This window comes from Ranitomeya imitator, chromosome 5 (assembly GCF_032444005.1).
Source record: "Ranitomeya imitator isolate aRanImi1 chromosome 5, aRanImi1.pri, whole genome shotgun sequence".
Lineage (NCBI taxonomy): Eukaryota > Metazoa > Chordata > Amphibia > Anura > Dendrobatidae > Ranitomeya > Ranitomeya imitator.
In genome coordinates, this window is record NC_091286.1 from 394312140 (window position 1) to 394330561 (window position 18422).

Consider the following 18422-nt stretch of genomic DNA (forward strand, 5'->3'; position numbering starts at 1 on the left):
CGCAATGTGACGTCCGCAGAGCATTCCATCAAAGTCTGCATTTCAAAAGTCACTACTTCCCTTCTGAGCCCCGACGTGTGCCCAAACAGTGGTTTACCCCCACACATGGGGTATCACCGTCCTCAGGAGAAACTGGACAACAACATTTGGGGTCAAATTTCTCCTGTTACCCTTGGGAAAATAAAAAATTGTGGGCTAAAAATCATTTTTGAGAAAAGAAAAACATTTTTTTGTTTTCATGGCTCTGCGTTATAAACTTCTGTGAAGCACTTGAGGGTTCAAAGTGCTCACCACACATCTAGATTAGTTCCTTTGGGGGTCTAGTTTCCAAAATGGGGTCATTTGTGGGGGATTTCCAATGTTTAGGCACACAGGGGCTCTCCAAACGCGACATGGTGTCCGCTAATGATTGGAGCTAATTTTCCATTTAAAAAGCCAAATGGCGTGCCTTCCCTTCCGAGCCCTGCCGTGCGCCCAAACAGTGGTTTACCCCACATATGGGGTAACTGCGTACTCAGGACAAACTGGGAAACAACATTTGTGGTCCAATTTCTCCTATTACCGTTGGCAAAATAGGAAATTACAGGCTAAAAAATCATTTTTGAGGAAAGAAAAATTATTTTTTATTTTCATGGCTCTGCGTTATAAACTTCTGTGAAGCACCTGGGGGTTTAAAGTGCTCAGTATGCATCTAGATAAGTTCCTTGGGGGGTCTAGTTTCCAAAATGGGGTCACTTGTGGGGAAGCTCCAATGCTTAGGCACACAGGGGCTCTCCAAACGCGACATGGTGTCCGCTAACAATTGGAGCTAATTTTCCATTCAAAAAGTCAAAAGGCGCGCCTTCCCTTCCGAGCCCTGCCGTGTGACCAAACAGTGGTTTACCCCCACATATGAGGTATCGGCGTACTCGGGAGAAATTGCCCAACAAATTGTACAATCCATTTTATCCTATTGCCCATGTGAAAATGAAAAAATTGAGGCGAAAATAAATTTTTTGTGAAAAAAAAGTACTTTTTCATTTTTACGGATCAATTTGTGAAGCACCTGAGGGTTTAAAGTGCTCACTAGGCATCTAGATAAGTTCCTTGGGGGGTCCAGTTTCCAAAATGGGGTCACTTGTGGGGGAGCTTCAATGTTTAGGCACACAGCATCTCTCCAAACGCGACATGGTGTCCGCTAACGATGGAGATAATTTTTCATTCAAAAAGTCAAATGGCGCTCCTTCCCTTCTAAGCCCTGCCGTGCGCCCAAACAGTGGTTTACCCCCACATATGAGGTATCAGCATACTCAGGACAAATTGGACAACAACTTTCGTGGTTCATTTTCTCCTTTTACCATTGGGAAAATAAAAAATTGTTGCTAAAAGGTCATTTTTGTGACTAAAAAGTTAAATGTTCATTTTTTCCTTCCATGTTGCTTCTGCTGCTGTGAAGCACGTGAAGGGTAAATAAACTTCTTGAATGTGGTTTTGTGCACCTTGAGGGGTGCAGTTTTTAGAATGGTGTCACTTTTGGGTATTTTTAGCCATATAGACCCCTCAAACTGACTTCAAATGTGAGGTGGTCCCTAAAAAAATGGTTTTGTAAATTTTGTTGTAAAAATGAGAAATCGCTGGTCAAATTTTAACCCTTATAACTTCCTAGCAAAAAAAATTTTGTTTCCAAAATTGTGCTGATGTAAAGTAGACGTGTGGAAAATGTTATTTATTAACTATTTTGTGTCACATAACTCTCTGGTTTAACAGAATAAAAATTCAAAATGTGAAAATTGCGAAATTTTCAAAATTTTTGCCAAATTTCCGTTTTTATCACAAATAAACACAGAATTTATTGACCTAAATTTACAAATAACATGAAGCCCAATATGTCAGGAAAAAACAATCTCAGGACCACTAGGATCCTTTGAAACGTTCCTGAGTTATTACCTCATAAAGGGACACTGGTCAGAATTGCAAAAAACGGCCAGGTCATTAAGGTCAAAATAGGCTGGGTCATGAAGGGGTTAAAATTTTCACAGCTTTACGTTATAAACTTTTGTAAAGCATCTGAGGGTTCAAGGAGCTCATTACACATCTAAATAAATTCCTAGAGGCATCTAGCTTTTAAAATAGGGTCACTTGTGTGGGGCTACCACTATTTAGGCACATCAGGGGCTTTTCAAATGCAACATGGCATCCACTCTCTATTCCAGCCATTTTTTTTTAGCTAAAACGAGTCTACAAAAAGAAAAATAGGCCAATGCAAAAGTTTGGGCACACTGCATTACTAGTTTCTAGTAGCACCCTTTTTTGAAGGTATCACAGCTTAAAAACACTTTTTGTAGCCAGCCAAGTGTTTTTCTATTCTTTTTTGAGGGATTTTCATCCACTCTTCCTTGGAAAATTTTCCAGTTCTGTGAGACTTCTGGATCGTCTTGCATGCACTGCTATTTTGAGGTCTTGCACAGATTTTTAATAATTTTCCGATCAGGGAACTTTGGGGGCCATTGTAAAACCTTCAGCTTTTGCCTTTTGAGGTTGTTTGTTGTGGATTTTAAAGTGTGTTTAGGATCATTATCGATTTGTAGAAGCCATCCTCTTTTGAACTTCAGCGTTTTACAGGTGATTTTATGTTTGTATCAAGAATTTATTAAAATTTCATTGAATCTATTCTCTCCTCTAACCGTGAAATGTTCACCGTGCCATTGGCTGTAACACAATCCTAAAGCATGATTGATCCAACTCCATGCTTATTGGTTGTTTTTCCTTAAATTCCATGCCCTTTTTTCTCCACAAATACTGTACCTTTCATCATTGTGGCCAAAGTGTTCTATTTTAGCTTTATTGGTCCGCAGAACTTGTTTCCAAACTGCATCTGGCTTATTTAGATGTTGTTTTACATACTTCTGATGCTTTTATGGTGAGGATGCAGGAGAAGTTTTATTCTAATGACTCTTGCATGAAGTCCATATTTGTGAAGGTGTCTCTGAACACTAGGACAATGTACCACAACTCCAGCAACTGTTAAATCTTGCAGAAGGTCTCTTGCAGTCAAGCCGGGGTTCTTATTTGCCTCTTTAGCAATCCAACGAGCAGCTCTCGCTGAAATTCTGCTTCGTCTTTCAGAACTTATCTTGACCTCCATTGTTCCTGTTAACTGAAATTCTTTTAATTACATTTCGAACTGAGGAAAGGAAAACTTGAAAATGCTTTGCAATCTTCTTATAGCCTTCTCCTGTTTTGTGGGCCATCACCAGTTTCATTTTCAGAGTGCTAGGTAGCTACTTAGAATAACCTGTGGCTGCTGTTTTTTAGCACAAGGTTATAGAAAGCTTGGTTTTTATAAAGCTGAGAAACTTGCATTACCTGGCCATTCTAAACAATGATAGTGAACAGGCCATAACCCCAACAGGCTAATAAGGTTTAAAACCTTGGGCAAAGTTATCAGAGAACACAAATCTCCATGGGTCCCCAAACTTTTGAATCTGTCCATTTTCCTTTTTGTAATTTTTAAAATGTAAAAAATGAAATTATATTTTCCCCATAAAATGCAAAGGAAATGTGTCATCCCTTACTTTCAGCCTTTTAGAGATCATTTCATATTTAACTTGCTTAACTGCTCACAATTAAAGAGCCAACAGCCAGCATCTTCCCAACCGCCACCCCGAGCACTCTGGTCCCCGGGAATCTGCCCAGGGGCTGGCGTTTTCCCAATCCTGCATTAGAGTACTGAATGATTAGAATGATGATCAATTAGCAAAGAAAGTGTTACCAAGAAAGTAAATCACTATAACAGTTCATTATATCATATTGTTTCCCACAGCTTCAGTTGCATCTACTTGTAATGATCCTGGAATTCCTCAAAATGGGACCCGATATGGTGACAGCAGAGAACCAGGAGATACCATAAACTTTCAATGTGACCCAGGATATCAACTCCAAGGACAAACTACAATTACATGTGTGCAGCTGAATAACAGATTTTTTTGGCAGCCAGACCCCCCGACTTGTATAGGTATGTCTAATCTCATGGGTTATTTTTTCAAATTTTTATTTCTCCATATGATTTTGTAGGAAGGAATATTTCCATAATAAATTATGAAATATTTTAGGCTCTGGAAAGACCCCCGAGCATAATAAAGAACATTCAATTTGCAGCAAATAACTTTGCTTCAAATAACATTTACTGGAAAAATCTGCATAAACTGGCAAATTCATATTTTAAAGAGTAACTGTTGTTTCAATTTTTATTGTATAAATCAATCTTAACACGTGAATAAGCAACTTTGTGTTATGTGTTATCAGAGAAATCTACTTCTTTCTCTGCCAGAATTTATGTCATTATCAGAATTTTTAATTTTGACGTAAAATCTGCCTTGAGTGAAGACAGACTTTCCCATTACTAAGATAGGAGATGACAGTTGGTGCTACTAAGCTCCTCACTGCTCCTCACTCTCCTATCTACATAGAGTCTTATCAGTAGCAGCTGCCATCTCCTATCTCAGTAATGGGAAAGTCGGTTTTCACTGAATACAGATTTTACCCCAGAATTGAGAATTTTGACAATGAATGATCAATTCTGGCTGAGAAAGAAGCAGATTTTGTTGTTGAGATATATTACAATTTTACTTGTTTTCATGTGTTAAGATTGATTTATGAAATAAAAATGTTATTACTCTTTAAATGGTCCTCTTTTATCAACTATTCAGGAGTCATCTCCTTATCACTGACGGAATTACAATAAAATATAAAAGTTATGAATAAGTAAAGAACCACACATTCACAACAAGTAATGGCCACAGCTTGCTTGTAGATTACTCTTTCATAGTCAATGAAAATCTTCAAAATAAATTTACATTTTTATTAAGCAATAATTTTAGCAGTGGTCAATTTAACTCCTCTAACGCATATTTCTAAATGCAGTAAAGTAAAATGTGGACAAGACTGCTGCCCCCATAGCTATGTACAAAAAATAAATAATAAAGTCTGCAATAGGAAAATAAAAAAATAACAATTATATTCAAACTAGATGGTGGCCTGATTCTAACGCATCGGGTATTCTATAATATGTATGTCAACGTAGTATATTGCCCAGCCACGTAGTATATTGCCCAGTCACGTAGTATATTGCTCAGCCATGTAGTATATTGCCCAGTCACGTAGTATATTGCCCAGCCACGTAGTATATTGCCCAGCCACGTAGTATATTGCCCAGCCATGTAGTATATTGCCCAGCCATGTAGTTCACGTAGTATATTGCCCAGTCACATAGTATATTGCCCAGCTACGCACAGAGCCACGTAGTATACAGCACAGAGCCGCGTAGTATACAGCACAGAGCCACGTAGTATACTGCCCAGTCATGTAGTATACAACACAGTCACATAGTATACAGCACAGAGCCACGTAGTATACGGCACAGAGCCGCGTAGTATACAGCACAGAGCCACGTAGTATACTGCCCAGTCATGTAGTATGCAACACAGTCACATAGTATACAGCACAGAGCCATGTAGTATACAGCACAGAGCCGCGTAGTATACAACACAGAGCCACGTAGTATACTGCCCAGTCATGTAGTATACAACACAGTCACATAGTATACAGCACAGAGCCATGTAGTATACAGCACAGAGCCACGTAGTATACAGCACAGAGCCACGTAGTATATTGCCCAGTCACGTAGTATATTGGCCAGTCACGTAGTATGCACCATATCCCTTTAAAAAAAAAAGAATTACAATAAAAAATAGTTACATACTCACCTCCTGCAGCCTCCGGATCGAAGCAGCCGGTTCCTGATGCTTGGCGCGCGGTCCGGTCTGAAGATTGCATTGCGGTCTCGCGCGATGATGATGTAGCGGTCTCGCAAGACCATACGTCATCATCTCGCGAGACCGCAATGCATGCAGCGGTCACCGGGGTGTCACACGGAGCAGAAAAGGCCAGTTCCTGATCCGGGGGGGCCACCGGAGGGTGAGTATGTAACTATTTTTTATTTTTTTATTATTTTTAACATTAGATATTTTTACTATTCATGCTGCATAGGCAGCATGAATAGTAAAAAGGTGGTCACACAGGGTTAATAGCAACGTTAACCGAGTGCGTTACACCACGGTCAATGCTGCCATTAACCCTGTGTGAGCGCTGACCAGAGGGGAGTATGTGGGCGCCGAGCACTGACCGCGGGGAGGAAGGAGCGGCCATTTTTTTCCAGACTGTGGCCATCGCTGATTGCTCGCGGCAGCTATGACAGACCAATCAGCGAATGAATAACTGTGACAGAAGGACAGACAGACAGACAGAAGTGACCCTTAGACAATTATATAGTAGATAATTAAGATATCTGAATTAAATGATTATAATATAGATACTATAGAAAATATACATAATGGCTAAAGAATAGACTTAAAAAATAATTCAAAAAGGTATAAGAGACAAATCCCCTTTAAGTACACTTCACGTTAAAGACAGGGCTTAATGGTTTGTATGCAATATAATTAGTTTAGGCAGTGCTTACTTTTACTTGAGACAAAGAGAGTAATTGTTAAATACTGTTCTATAGATTAACATTTGATTGATTTTGTTTTCTCTTGTCTCTGTATGACAGCTGCATGTGGTGGAAACATGACAGGCCCAGCGGGTGTTATTTTATCACCAAACTTCCCTCAACCTTATCCAGCAGGAAAAGAGTGTGACTGGAGAATAAAAGTAAATCCAGACTTTGTCATTGCCTTGATATTCAAAAGGTACACGTTAAATAGAAAAATAAAGCTGTGTAACAGGTTTTGAAATGTCAGATCTAAAAATGAGATAATTTGTCACCTCAATGGGCTCTTAATTACATTGTGTAACTAAGTCCTGGAGCATATATCCATTGCCTACACCATCAATAATAAACACATTATATTTTTTTTCAGCAATATACCGATGCCAAATATAAATGCACAGCAGGTGAATGTAATGTGAATCCAAATTTACAGGTTGCTCACGTTCATTATAATGGAGTGCTCCATAAACTATGATAAATGCATTTGAATCTTAAATTGTTTTGTAAAATAATCTCTTTTTCTCACAATTAAAAAGTATCTGTAGTTATGTACCAATTACAAATATTTGCATTGTACTGGTATGTCAAAGTTAATAACTGGGCAGGATATTACGTGCTATTCTATTCTCAATACTTAGTAGCCTTTACTCATAAAAAGACATACGCAAACCCGAACTTAAAAATTCGGAGTTCATATCGAACCATTAGTGTCCTGTGCTAAATTCCGAACACAGACTTCTTCCAAAGGTCCATTTCAATACTCAGAGTTCTGGGAGTAAGTCCAGGGACAAGAGAGAGAATTTTCCAGATAGTTTGTGTCTCCATTGTTTTCAATGAGGTCAGCTTCTGGTTCAAGTTTGGGTACAGCTCTGGTTACCCAAACTGAACCTTGAACTAAAGTTCGGGTCTTGTATTAGAATCTGAAATTCCACAAGTCCGCTCATGCCAACTCATAAAGCTTTTCTTGCTGGTCCCTAGTAGATCTCAGTCCTGTATATCCAATACCTTTATCAGGAATAGATGAAAAAAATCCCTTTATTAAGGTGTATAATAGGGATAAGTGAACATGCTCGGTGATACTCAGATATCACTCAAGTATCTTGGTGCTCAGGTGAGCTCGAATTCAAACTTGAATCCCTGCACAGCATTTTTGGCACCTGCTATACAGCAAATAAGCATGCGGGGATTGCCTGCGAGTCACTGTAATACCAAAGCCATTTTGGCAGGTGTATAATTGTGATTAGCTGACTGTGTGATATCATCAGGAGATAAAACAGGACAAGGGCCATCAGGCTGAGCCCACTGATGCCATTACTCAGCTCTGTGACAGTTAATATTGGAGGGAGAGAGTGCTTGTCCAGGCATGTGTGTGCACAGTTTAACGAATCAGAGTCTTGTAGTGTTGATTCTGGTGCTGAAGCTCAACCATCACACTAAAGGTACCGTCACACTAGACGATTTTACAACGAGAACGACAACGATCCGACCAAAATTAGATCGCTGGAACGTCGCTGTTTAGGTCGCTGCAGAGATGTCAAACACACCAACCTACGAACGATGCAGGAGCGATACAGTGACGTAACAGCGACTCACAGATCGTCCTCGCTAGTCGTTTGCTCAATGTCACACAGCAACAGTGTAACGATCTAACGATGCAGACGTAGCCAGATAGGTGTGTTTCTCCACAGGGAGACACCCAGGATGTGACGTTATGGCGTCCCGGAATATAAACCGCAACTCTACAGCGATTGATTCATATTGTTGGAGCGCTGCGTCTTCACGGTCTTCTGCCTTTCCAGCGTCCTGTTCGGAACGATCCTTCGCCAGCTACGATCCTCTTCTCCCGTGGACGTTCTGTCTAGAACGCCGTATTCTACTGCAGGCGTCTTCATCGTTTCTTTTCTTGCTCATCAACGGTATGAAATGTTTTTCAGTTGTTTGTTTCTTTTGTGTATAGTTATGGCTATTCAGTAATGTTTATCTATGTATATGGTGTAATGATGGATAAAACACCTCCGGCAGCCATATTGTGCATCTGGCAAGCAGACGCACAAGATGGAGGCATTACTATGCGGTTTGCAAACTCAGTTGCGCTGTCTGCCAATTTTGCACACACCATATGGAAAGGTAAACTAGCTGTCTGCCAATATTGCACACACTATATGGAAAGGTAAACTAATTCTCTTGTGTTTGCCTTGGCTGGCCCTGGCGTGCTCAGCTAGTAAATAAAACAGCACACAACTTAAAGGAACAAAAATTTTTTTTTTAGAAACTGAACTAATTTTTTTTTTTTTTTTAACAAAACATTACATAACTGTCAAGAAAAACATAAAAAAAACTAATTACGCCCGCGCGTCAAAAGGTGTCGCAGCGTGCGGCCGTGTTGCTGCACTTGCTGCTGCAGGAGCACTACTGTCCGCTCCAAGAGCGCTACTGTCCGCTCCAGTCGCTCTTGCTTGGCCAGCAGCTCTCTCACAGTGTCCGGTTCTGTAGATAGAAGATAGAATAAGTCCTTTTTTTTTTTGTCCTGTCCCAGAGGTCTTTTTTTTTTTTTTGTTGCATTTTATTAGTCGCTGTCAAATGTGACATCCCACTGATAACCCCTCCCACTGTCTGTATACTTACGGAGAAGGGACGCCTGTTGTCCATCACTGGAGCTGCTGACCATCCATCCCCTGTCTCGGGCCAGAGCTCCCGGAGCTAAAAGGAATCAAAAACATATCTGTTTAACAATTGAACTCGCTGTGGGGAACTGCTCGCAGTTTATCGTCACTTACGAATGCTCGCCTCTGGGGAGAATGATGCCGAGCCGGGGGAGGAAGATGGGTAGCGGAAGGGCGGTGTAGTGGCCTGCGGTGGGGTTACTGCATCTGTAATGTATACAATATTTCAGCTCACCTCTTATGTCCCATATGCCGTTATAATTTTGAAATGAATGATGTTTTACTTACGTGACGGTCCAGCTTGTGGGCTGCTGCTGCTGCTGCTGGAAGATGTGGGGGAGGATAGTATCCTCTGTAGCCGGCGGCATCTCTCTACACAAAAATAAAAGAAACGCCATGTTTAGACAACAAAAGTACAGAGCTGTAGACATCACAATAAAAATAGACAACATTGACAGCAAAAGTTAGGAGCCTATCGAAATTCGACTGCATCTGTAATGTATTCTATATTTCTGCTCCCCTGTAATGTCCCATATGCAGTTATAAAATTGAAATTAATGATGGATAACTTACGTGACGGTCCAGGCTGTGGCCTGCTGCTGGCCGCTGTGGTGGAGGCTAGTGCCCTCTGGTGCTGGCGGCGTCTCGCTACACAAAAAAAAAAAAAAAAAGAAATCGCAATGTTTTGACAACAAAAGTACAGAGTTGTAGAAAAAAAAAAAAACACAAAAAAAGAGGCCATTTGCGGGAAGGAGTAAAAATCAATTTTGACAAGCTAAATGTAAGTACATATATAGAACATAGGTACCACCTCACGGCAGTGCGCGTCTCCTGTTTCCCCCTACTGGCAGTGCGAGCAGGGTTGCCAACCTCCTTGTAATGATTTCAGGACAATCTGGATTACAATTGCGGACATCCGTATAAATTAAATATGGGGGTGGAGATTATGGAATTCATGACCTGACCATTTTTTACGCGACAACGCATTTTTGCGCTTGGACATTATAGAAATTTGAAAATAAAATATGAAATTTTTTTCCTCGTAAGTCCCGGACAAGTTGGCAACCACGGGCACGAGTCTCCCAATTCCCCCCGCCCGGTACCGTGCGTCTTCCAATTACACCATTCTGGTACTTGCCTTGCTTTGCCTCTGCTTGCAAGTGTGCCAGATGGAGTGGCTGCTTATAGCGCAGGTCGGCCCACTTTTTGCGCAGTTGCAGCGCACTGCGCCGGATGCTGAACCTCCTCTCCATCATTACTGCAATGCGGCCCAGCACTGCATTCTTGTGCAAATTGGGGTGGGCAGGCCGGCTCCTCCGTCCCTCATAGTCGAGGGCATCCATCTTGTCCACAAAAAAACGCACCTCGGCCTGCCCCAGAGGAGCACAGCGCTGTCTCGCCGCCATTTTCTAAAGATAGACGCTGTACGGCACCGCCTAACCACGCCCAGAGGAGGTCCTAGCTGCCACGCGATCGGCATCGCTATAGCGTCTCTGATTATGCACAGCGTCGCGTTTGTGACGCCGGCTCCAGACATCCTTTTTGAGCGTTCCCGTTACCAAGTCACAGCGCTCATTGTCTTGGTTTCAGTGTTGTAGTAGCTTGTATAGTAATTTTGGGGTGTCAATGAGGTGCGGCTGTAGTGTTAAACGCTGCTTATTACACATGTAAATATAAATTTCCATTAAATCCTATGTTCACATTTCTGTTGAACAGGGCAGCGTCTGAGACGCAACGCTGAACAGATATGTGAGCACATGCCCAACGCCGCTTTTTGTGACCCATGCATTAACTTTTCCATGGTTTTAGGGGCAGAAAAAAAAAACATCATGCATCGTCCTCTGTGTCCTGACGCATGATTCACAAAACGATAGGGCAACACATGTTATTTCAGGCCCCTAGGTAAAATATAGTGGCGCATGACTAATGCATTGCCGTGGCTGCGCCGAACAAAACGCTAATGTAAACTTTGCCTTCTAACCAAGAAAAAAAAAAAAAAAAAAGATTTGTGAACACTATGTTACAGTATTGGTTGTCTTGTGTCACTTTAGCAAATCATATGTAATAATTATTTTTTATTGTGCTTTTTCAGGTTGCCATGTCTCTTTAGGATGTACCTGCGATTGTAGCGGCTGCATTGCTGTTAGAAGCTCAGAACCAGCTGGAGGCTGAAGCGCGAAACACTCGTGCAAAGCGACAGCGCCGCATGTGGACCAGACAGTGGCTGCAGAAGAGGAATCAATTGTCCCACATGGGCCTAATCAGGGAACTGAAGGAGAACAACCCGCATGATTTCAAGAACTACCTGAGAATGTCCGAGGATTCATTTAATGTCCTACTTGAAGCTGTGGCACCTTATATTAGGCGGCAAAATACAAGGATGCGAGCTGCTGTCCCTGTGGATGAGAGACTGGCTGTTACGCTCCGGTTCCTGGCGACTGGCAGGTCTATGCAAGACTTGCATTACTGCGCTGCGATTTCCCGAACCCTACTCAGCGTCATCATTCCGGAGACATGTAAAGCAATTATCTCTGCTTTACACCACAATTACATGCCTTTCCCGGAGACCCCGGATGATTGGAAAGAGATTTCAAGGGGATTTCATGAGCAATGGCAGTTCCCTAATTGCGGGGGGGCCTTGGATGGGAAACATGTCCGCATCACCCAACCACCACACTCCGGCTCCTTTTATTATAACTATAAGGGATATTTCAGCGTTATTCTGATGGCCCTCGTTAATGCGAACTACGAATTTGTAAGTGTGTCTGTAGGGATCAACGGGAGATTATCTGATGGCGGAGTTTTGGAGCTAACCGATTTTGGGGACCGCTTGAAAGAAAACAAACTGGCCTTGCCTCCCACAGTGACACTACTGGAAACATGAACTTTGTGTTTGTCGGAGATGAGGCGTTCCCACTGCATCCCAACCTTTTGAAGCCCTTCTCCCAGAAGACTCTGACACCTGAGCGGCGCATATTTAATTACCGACTTTCGAGAGCTAGACGCGTTGTGGAGAATGCGTTTGGAATCATGGCAAACCGATTTCGTGTTTTCCACACTGCAATGAACATGAAACTATCATCTATAGACTCTGTGGTTCTTGCTTGTTGCGTCCTCCACAACTTTCTGCGCCGCCGTGATGCCACTGCATACAGCCCTCCACAGTATGTAGACTCTGTTGACCCTGCAAACGGGGATATAACCCAGGGAGAATGGCGTCTAGATGAGCACAGGGTTTCTGGCCTGGAAAGTCTGGGATCCGGAAGGAACAATGATGACGCGACAAATTGCAGGGAAAAATACTGTGACTTTTTCAATGGTCCAGGGGCTGTCTCATGGTAGCACCAACAATTGTAGCGCAACTGTAGGCATATCTTTTACCATTTATTATGGATTACATTTGTTTTTGTTCATCCGCTCTTGTGTACCATTCTTTTTAGAACCCAACCAATTTCTTTGTCAAGTAACAATGTCAACATAACGATATATCGATTTATGTACATTCTCTTGTTCTTTTTATTCCATTCCAATAAAAATATCGAACTATGCAAATACTCTACTTCTGTATCAAACATATGAACCATGGGAGCCAACAACCTCCTCTGCCCTAGCGCTTTCATGATGTGTGTGTGTGTGTGTGTGTGGGTGTATGTATGTATGTATGTATGTATGTACTGTATATATACAGGTCCTTCTCAAAAAATTAGCATATAGTGTTAAATTTCATTATTTACCATAATGTAATGATTACAATTAAACTTTCATATATTATAGATTCATTATCCACCAACTGAAATTTGTCAGGTCTTTTATTGTTTTAATACTGATGATTTTGGCATACAACTCCTGATAACCCAAAAAACCTGTCTCAATAAATTAGCATATTTCACCCATCCAATCAAATAAAAGTGTTTTTTAATAACAAACAAAAAAACCATCAAATAATAATGTTCAGTTATGCACTCAATACTTGGTCGGGAATCCTTTGGCAGAAATGACTGCTTCAATGCGGCGTGGCATGGAGGCAATCAGCCTGTGACACTGCTGAGATGTTATGGAGGCCCAGGATGCTTCAATAGCGGCCTTAAGCTCATCCAGAGTGTTGGGTCTTGCGTCTCTCAACTTTCTCTTCACAATATCCCACAGATTCTCTATGGGGTTCAGGTCAGGAGAGTTGGCAGGCCAATTGAGCACAGTAATACCATGGTCAGTAAACCATTTACCAGTGGTTTTGGCACTGTGAGCAGGTGCCAGGTCGTGCTGAAAAATGAAATCTTCATCTCCATAAAGCATTTCAGCCGATGGAAGCATGAAGTGCTCCAAAATCTCCTGATAGCTAGCTGCATTGACCCTGCCCTTGATGAAACACAGTGGACCAACACCAGCAGCTGACATGGCACCCCACACCATCACTGACTGTGGGTACTTGACACTGGACTTCAGGCATTTTGGCATTTCCTTCTCCCCAGTCTTCCTCCAGACTCTGGCACCTTGATTTCCGAATGACATGCAAAATTTGCTTTCATCAGAAAAAAGTACTTGGGACCACTTAGCAACAGTCCAGTGCTGCTTCTCTGTAGCCCAGGTCAGGCGCCTCTGCCGCTGTTTATGGTTCAAAAGTGGCTTTACCTGGGGAATGCGGCACCTGTAGCCCATTTCCTGCACACACCTGTGCACGGTGGCTCTGGATGTTTCCACACCAGATTCAGTCCACTGCTTCCTCAGGTTCCCCAAGGTCTGGAATCGGTCCTTCTCCACAATCTTCATCAGGGTCCGGTCTCCTCTTCTCGTTGTACAGCGTTTTCTGCCACATTGTTTCCTTCCAACAGACTTACCATTGAGGTGCCTTGATACAGCACTCTGGGAACAGCCTATTTGTTGAGAAATTTCTTTCTGGGTCTTACCCTCTTGCTTGAGGGTGTCAATGATGGCCTTCTTGACATCTGTCAGGTCGCTAGTCTTACCCATGATGGGGGTTTTGAGTAATGAACCAGGCAGGGAGTTTATAAAAGCCTCAGGTATCTTTTGCATGTGTTTAGAGTTAATTAGTTGATTCAGAAGATTAGGGTAATAGGTCGTTTAGAGAACCTTTTCTTGATATGCTAATTTATTGAGACAGGTTTTTTGGGTTATCAGGAGTTGTATGCCAAAATCATCAGTATTAAAACAATAAAAGACCTGACAAATTTCAGTTGGTGGATAATGAATCTATAATATATGAAAGTTTAATTGTAATCATTACATTATGGTAAATAATGAAATTTAACACTATATGCTAATTTTTTGAGAAGGACCTGTATATACATATATATATATATATATATATACCAAATAGGAAAAAGAAGGCAGCACTCCCAAAGTTTCAGGTGAAAAAAAGATGGAGATTTAATCGACCCACATCACTGCGCGACGTTTCAGCTCACTGAGCCTTTTTCAAGGCTTGAAAAAGGCTCAGTGAGCCGAAACGTCGCGCAGTGATGTGGTTCGATTAAATCTCCATATTTTTTTCACCTGAAACTTTGGGAGTGCTGCCTTCTTTTTCCTATTTGGTATACATGTTGGATAAATGCTTGGACCATTCTATCCAGGGGGCTAGACACCCGCTATTGGTGAGCATTGTGCTGTTCCATTTTTTTCTATATATATATATATATATCCCGATTATAACGCATTTGGTATTGTACAGTATGCATGTCCACTTTGCATATTGCCCACCCACATAGTATTTTGCCCATCCAGAGAGCCACGTAGTATGGAGACAAATTAAAAAAATATATATATTTTATTAGTTTTTACATGACATTTTCACTGTTGATGATCCATAGGGGATTACGGAGTAGGGGAGGGATAAATTGGACAGGTTTATTAACATATAAATATATTTGTATACTCACCTTCCGAAGTCCCGTTGAAGTAGTGCTATACTCACCCTACGCCACCTTTCCCAGGGACCGTAAGCTGCCGCTTTCAATGGAGTGGTCCTGGGAGTGGGAAAGGCGACGGAGGGTGAGTATAGCAGGTGTGATAGCCTTTTTTTTTTTTTTTTATTTCACATGACACTTTCACTGTTGATGATCCATAAGGGATTACGGAGTAGGGGAGGGATAAATTGGACGGGTTTTTTAACATATAAATATATTTGTATACTCACCTTCCGAAGTCCCGTTGAAGTAGTTCTATACTCACCCTACGCCACCTTTCCCAGGGACCGTAAGCTGCCGCTTTCAATGGAGTGGTCCTGGGAGTGGGAAAGGCGACGGAGGGTGAGTATAGCAGGTGTGATAGCCTTTTTTTTTTTAAATTTTTTTTTTATTTCACATGACACTTTCACTGTTGATGATCCATAAGGGATTACGGAGTAGGGGAGGGATAAATTGGATGGGTTTTTTAACATATAAATATATTTGCATACTCACCTTCCGAAGTCCCGTTGAAGTAGTGCTATACTCACCCTACGCCACCTTTCCCAGGGACCGTAAGCTGCCGCTTTCAATGGAGTGGTCCTGGGAGTGGGAAAGGCGACGGAGGGTGAGTATAGCAGGTGTGATAGCCTTTTTTTTAATTTTTTTTTTTTATTTCACATGACATTTTCACTGTTGATGATCCATAGGGGATTACGGAGTAGGGGAGGGATAAATTGGACGGGTTTATTAACATATAAATATATTTGTATACTCACCTTCCGAAGTCCCGTTGAAGTAGTGCTATACTCACCCTACGCCACCTTTCCCAGGGACCGTAAGCTGCCGCTTTCAATGGAGTGGTCCTGGGATTGGGAAAGGCGACGGAGGGTGAGTATAGCAGGTGTGATAGCCTTTTTTTATTTTTTTTTTAAATTAAGTTTTTTAAAACTATTGATGATGCATAGGCACAAGGATTAATGACCGGGCGTCAGGCCAATGACTGCAGGGCAGTAGGCAGAGTGGATTATGGACCTTATAAAACTGAAGTCTCTATTGTTTTCAAGACAAGATCCCTACAAATTTTGATAGTAGGTGTCCATCTCGCTGTACCGGTGCGTGGACGTAGGAGGTCCTTGTGAAAAGTCTGCAAAAGAAGGGGGTGCAGGTGGTGTCCAGAACTGAGAATGATGTGGGCCTGGTCTGCGGACAGGAGTGCTGTGCATGGGCTCCTGTGGTGGTCCCAAATAAAACTGGCTACTGGGCTGACGATCGGTGATGTTCAACATAGATGTGTCGCTCAGTTTTCCAGCGGCTGCCGCGTTCAGAACGTCAAACATCAATCTCTCCGCGTGAGATCGTTGGGTAACGTCCAATTTGTTTAACCGTTCCTCAACCAAGGTTGGGAATGCGGAGAGCTGGGTTGCCGCATGCTTGGACAAGATGTTGTTAGCCATTGCCAGGAGATCCACAGGTGTCCCCGCTGTCGACTTTCTTTTGCGAGATGGCCGCTGTGGACGTGTCTGATCCTCGAGACACGGGCTTCTGGAGGACTGATGGGACTGGACATCGTTCCCTTCTGGTCTTTCCCGCTGTTGCAGAGGCACCTGCGATTCAAGGAAAAAGAAAAAAATTAAAAGTCAATAACATACAAACAACTCAGCCTTAGAGCCCCACCTCTCCAACACCTCTATTCCTGTTCATGGGAAGCTATGAGGAACTAGGTAGCAAACCACAGGGGTTACAGAGCTTTCAGAGCTGGGCTGAACTACATTGGGCAGCAATACTGTACGTACAAATGTGCGGAAGACACAATATGTTAATGTATTTATCTTTATGTTATAGACTTTGGAAATTATTAAAAATGCATTTAAAGGAGGGGGAAGTACTGTTTGGGCATACTTCTCAGAACAGGAAGTGACAACTGTTATTAACAGGGGGATTAAACATGAAAAATGTGAATCATTATTATTGGAAACCATGCAGTCTCATAAATAGTGTTGAGCATTCCGATACCGCAAGTATCGGGTATCGGCCGATACTTGCGGTATCGGAATTCCGATACCGAGATCCGATACTTTTGTGGTATCGGGTATCAGTATCGGATGCATAGAGATGTGTAAAATAAAGAATTAAAATAAAAAATATTGATATATTTACCTCTCCGGCGGCCCCTGGACTCAGCACGGGTAACCGGCAGGCTTCGTTGTTCAAAATCAGCGCTTTTAGGACCTGAGAGTCACGTCCCGGCTTCTGATTGGTCGCGGGCCGCCCATGTGACGGCCACGCGACCAATCACAAGCCGCGACATCACCGCAAGCTATTAACGCGCTCATTTTTAAAAATGAGCGCGTTAATGACTTTCAAAGACGTAGCGGCTTGTGATTGGTCGCGTGGCCGCGACCAATCACAATCCGCGACGTCACCGCAAGCTATTAACGCGCTCATTTTTAAAAATGAGCGCGTTAATGACTTTCAAAGACGTAGCGGCTTGTGATTGGTCGCGTGGCCGCGACCAATCACAAGCCGCGACGTCACCGCAAGCTATTAACGCGCTCATTTTTAAAAATGAGCGCGTTAATGGCTTTCAAAGACGTAGCGGCTTGTGATTGGTCGCGGCCACGCGACCAATCACAAGCCGCTATGTCTTTGAAAGTCATTACCGCGCTCATTTTTAAAAAATGAGCGCGTTAAGGACCTGCGAATGACGTCACGGCTTGTGATTGGTCGCGTGGCGGTCACATGGGCGGCCCGCGACCAATCAGAAGCCGGGACGTGATTCTCAGGTCCTAAAAGCGCTGATTTTGAACAAAGAAGCCTGCCGGTTACCCGCGCTGAGTTCAGGGGCCGCCGGAGAGGTAAATATATCAATATTTTTTATTTTAATTCTTTATTTTACACATCCCTATGGAGTTTCCTCTCCTTCAGACCCTGGGAACCATGAGAATACCTTCCGATACTTGATGTCCCATTGACTTGTATTGGTATCGGATATCGGTATCGGCGATATCCGATATTTTTCGGGTATCGGCCGATACTATCCGATACCGATACTTTCAAGTATCGGACGGAATCGCTCAACACTACTCATAAACCTACAAGACACACGGCATGCTACTAGAAGGGAAGCTAGGGGGTACTTACATGCTCGTCCGGAGACTCGGGCAGGTTCTCTTCAGGCGATGGTGCACATATGCTTGTGACAGTCTGGCACGGGCGAGGGATTTCCTGGTCCCGAGTGAACGCCAGCAGGTCATAGTACCACAACTTGGGCACATAGACGTCGTCAGTTCCGGCCCCAGACTTCAGCGACTTTTCCACCTTGTTCAA

General features: G+C 42.6%; 1 protein-coding gene and 1 long non-coding RNA gene across 2 annotated transcripts in view; one reads left to right on the forward strand and one right to left on the reverse strand.

The window, feature by feature from the left end:
* The window catches only part of CSMD1 (CUB and Sushi multiple domains 1), a 3308788-nt gene that overhangs the window by 2618407 nt on the left and 671959 nt on the right, over positions 1-18422 (forward strand). The window contains exons 27-28 of the mRNA XM_069726899.1: positions 3803-3994; positions 6590-6728. Of these exons, the coding sequence (XP_069583000.1) occupies positions 3803-3994; positions 6590-6728 (331 nt within the window). The remainder of the gene's footprint in view (positions 1-3802; positions 3995-6589; positions 6729-18422) is intronic.
* On the reverse strand, positions 8883-9536 carry LOC138680765 (uncharacterized). Its single transcript, XR_011321763.1, has 3 exons — positions 9307-9536; positions 9155-9229; positions 8883-9016 (listed from the first exon to the last, which is right to left on the reverse strand). It is a non-coding gene; the product is annotated as an uncharacterized lncRNA (long non-coding RNA).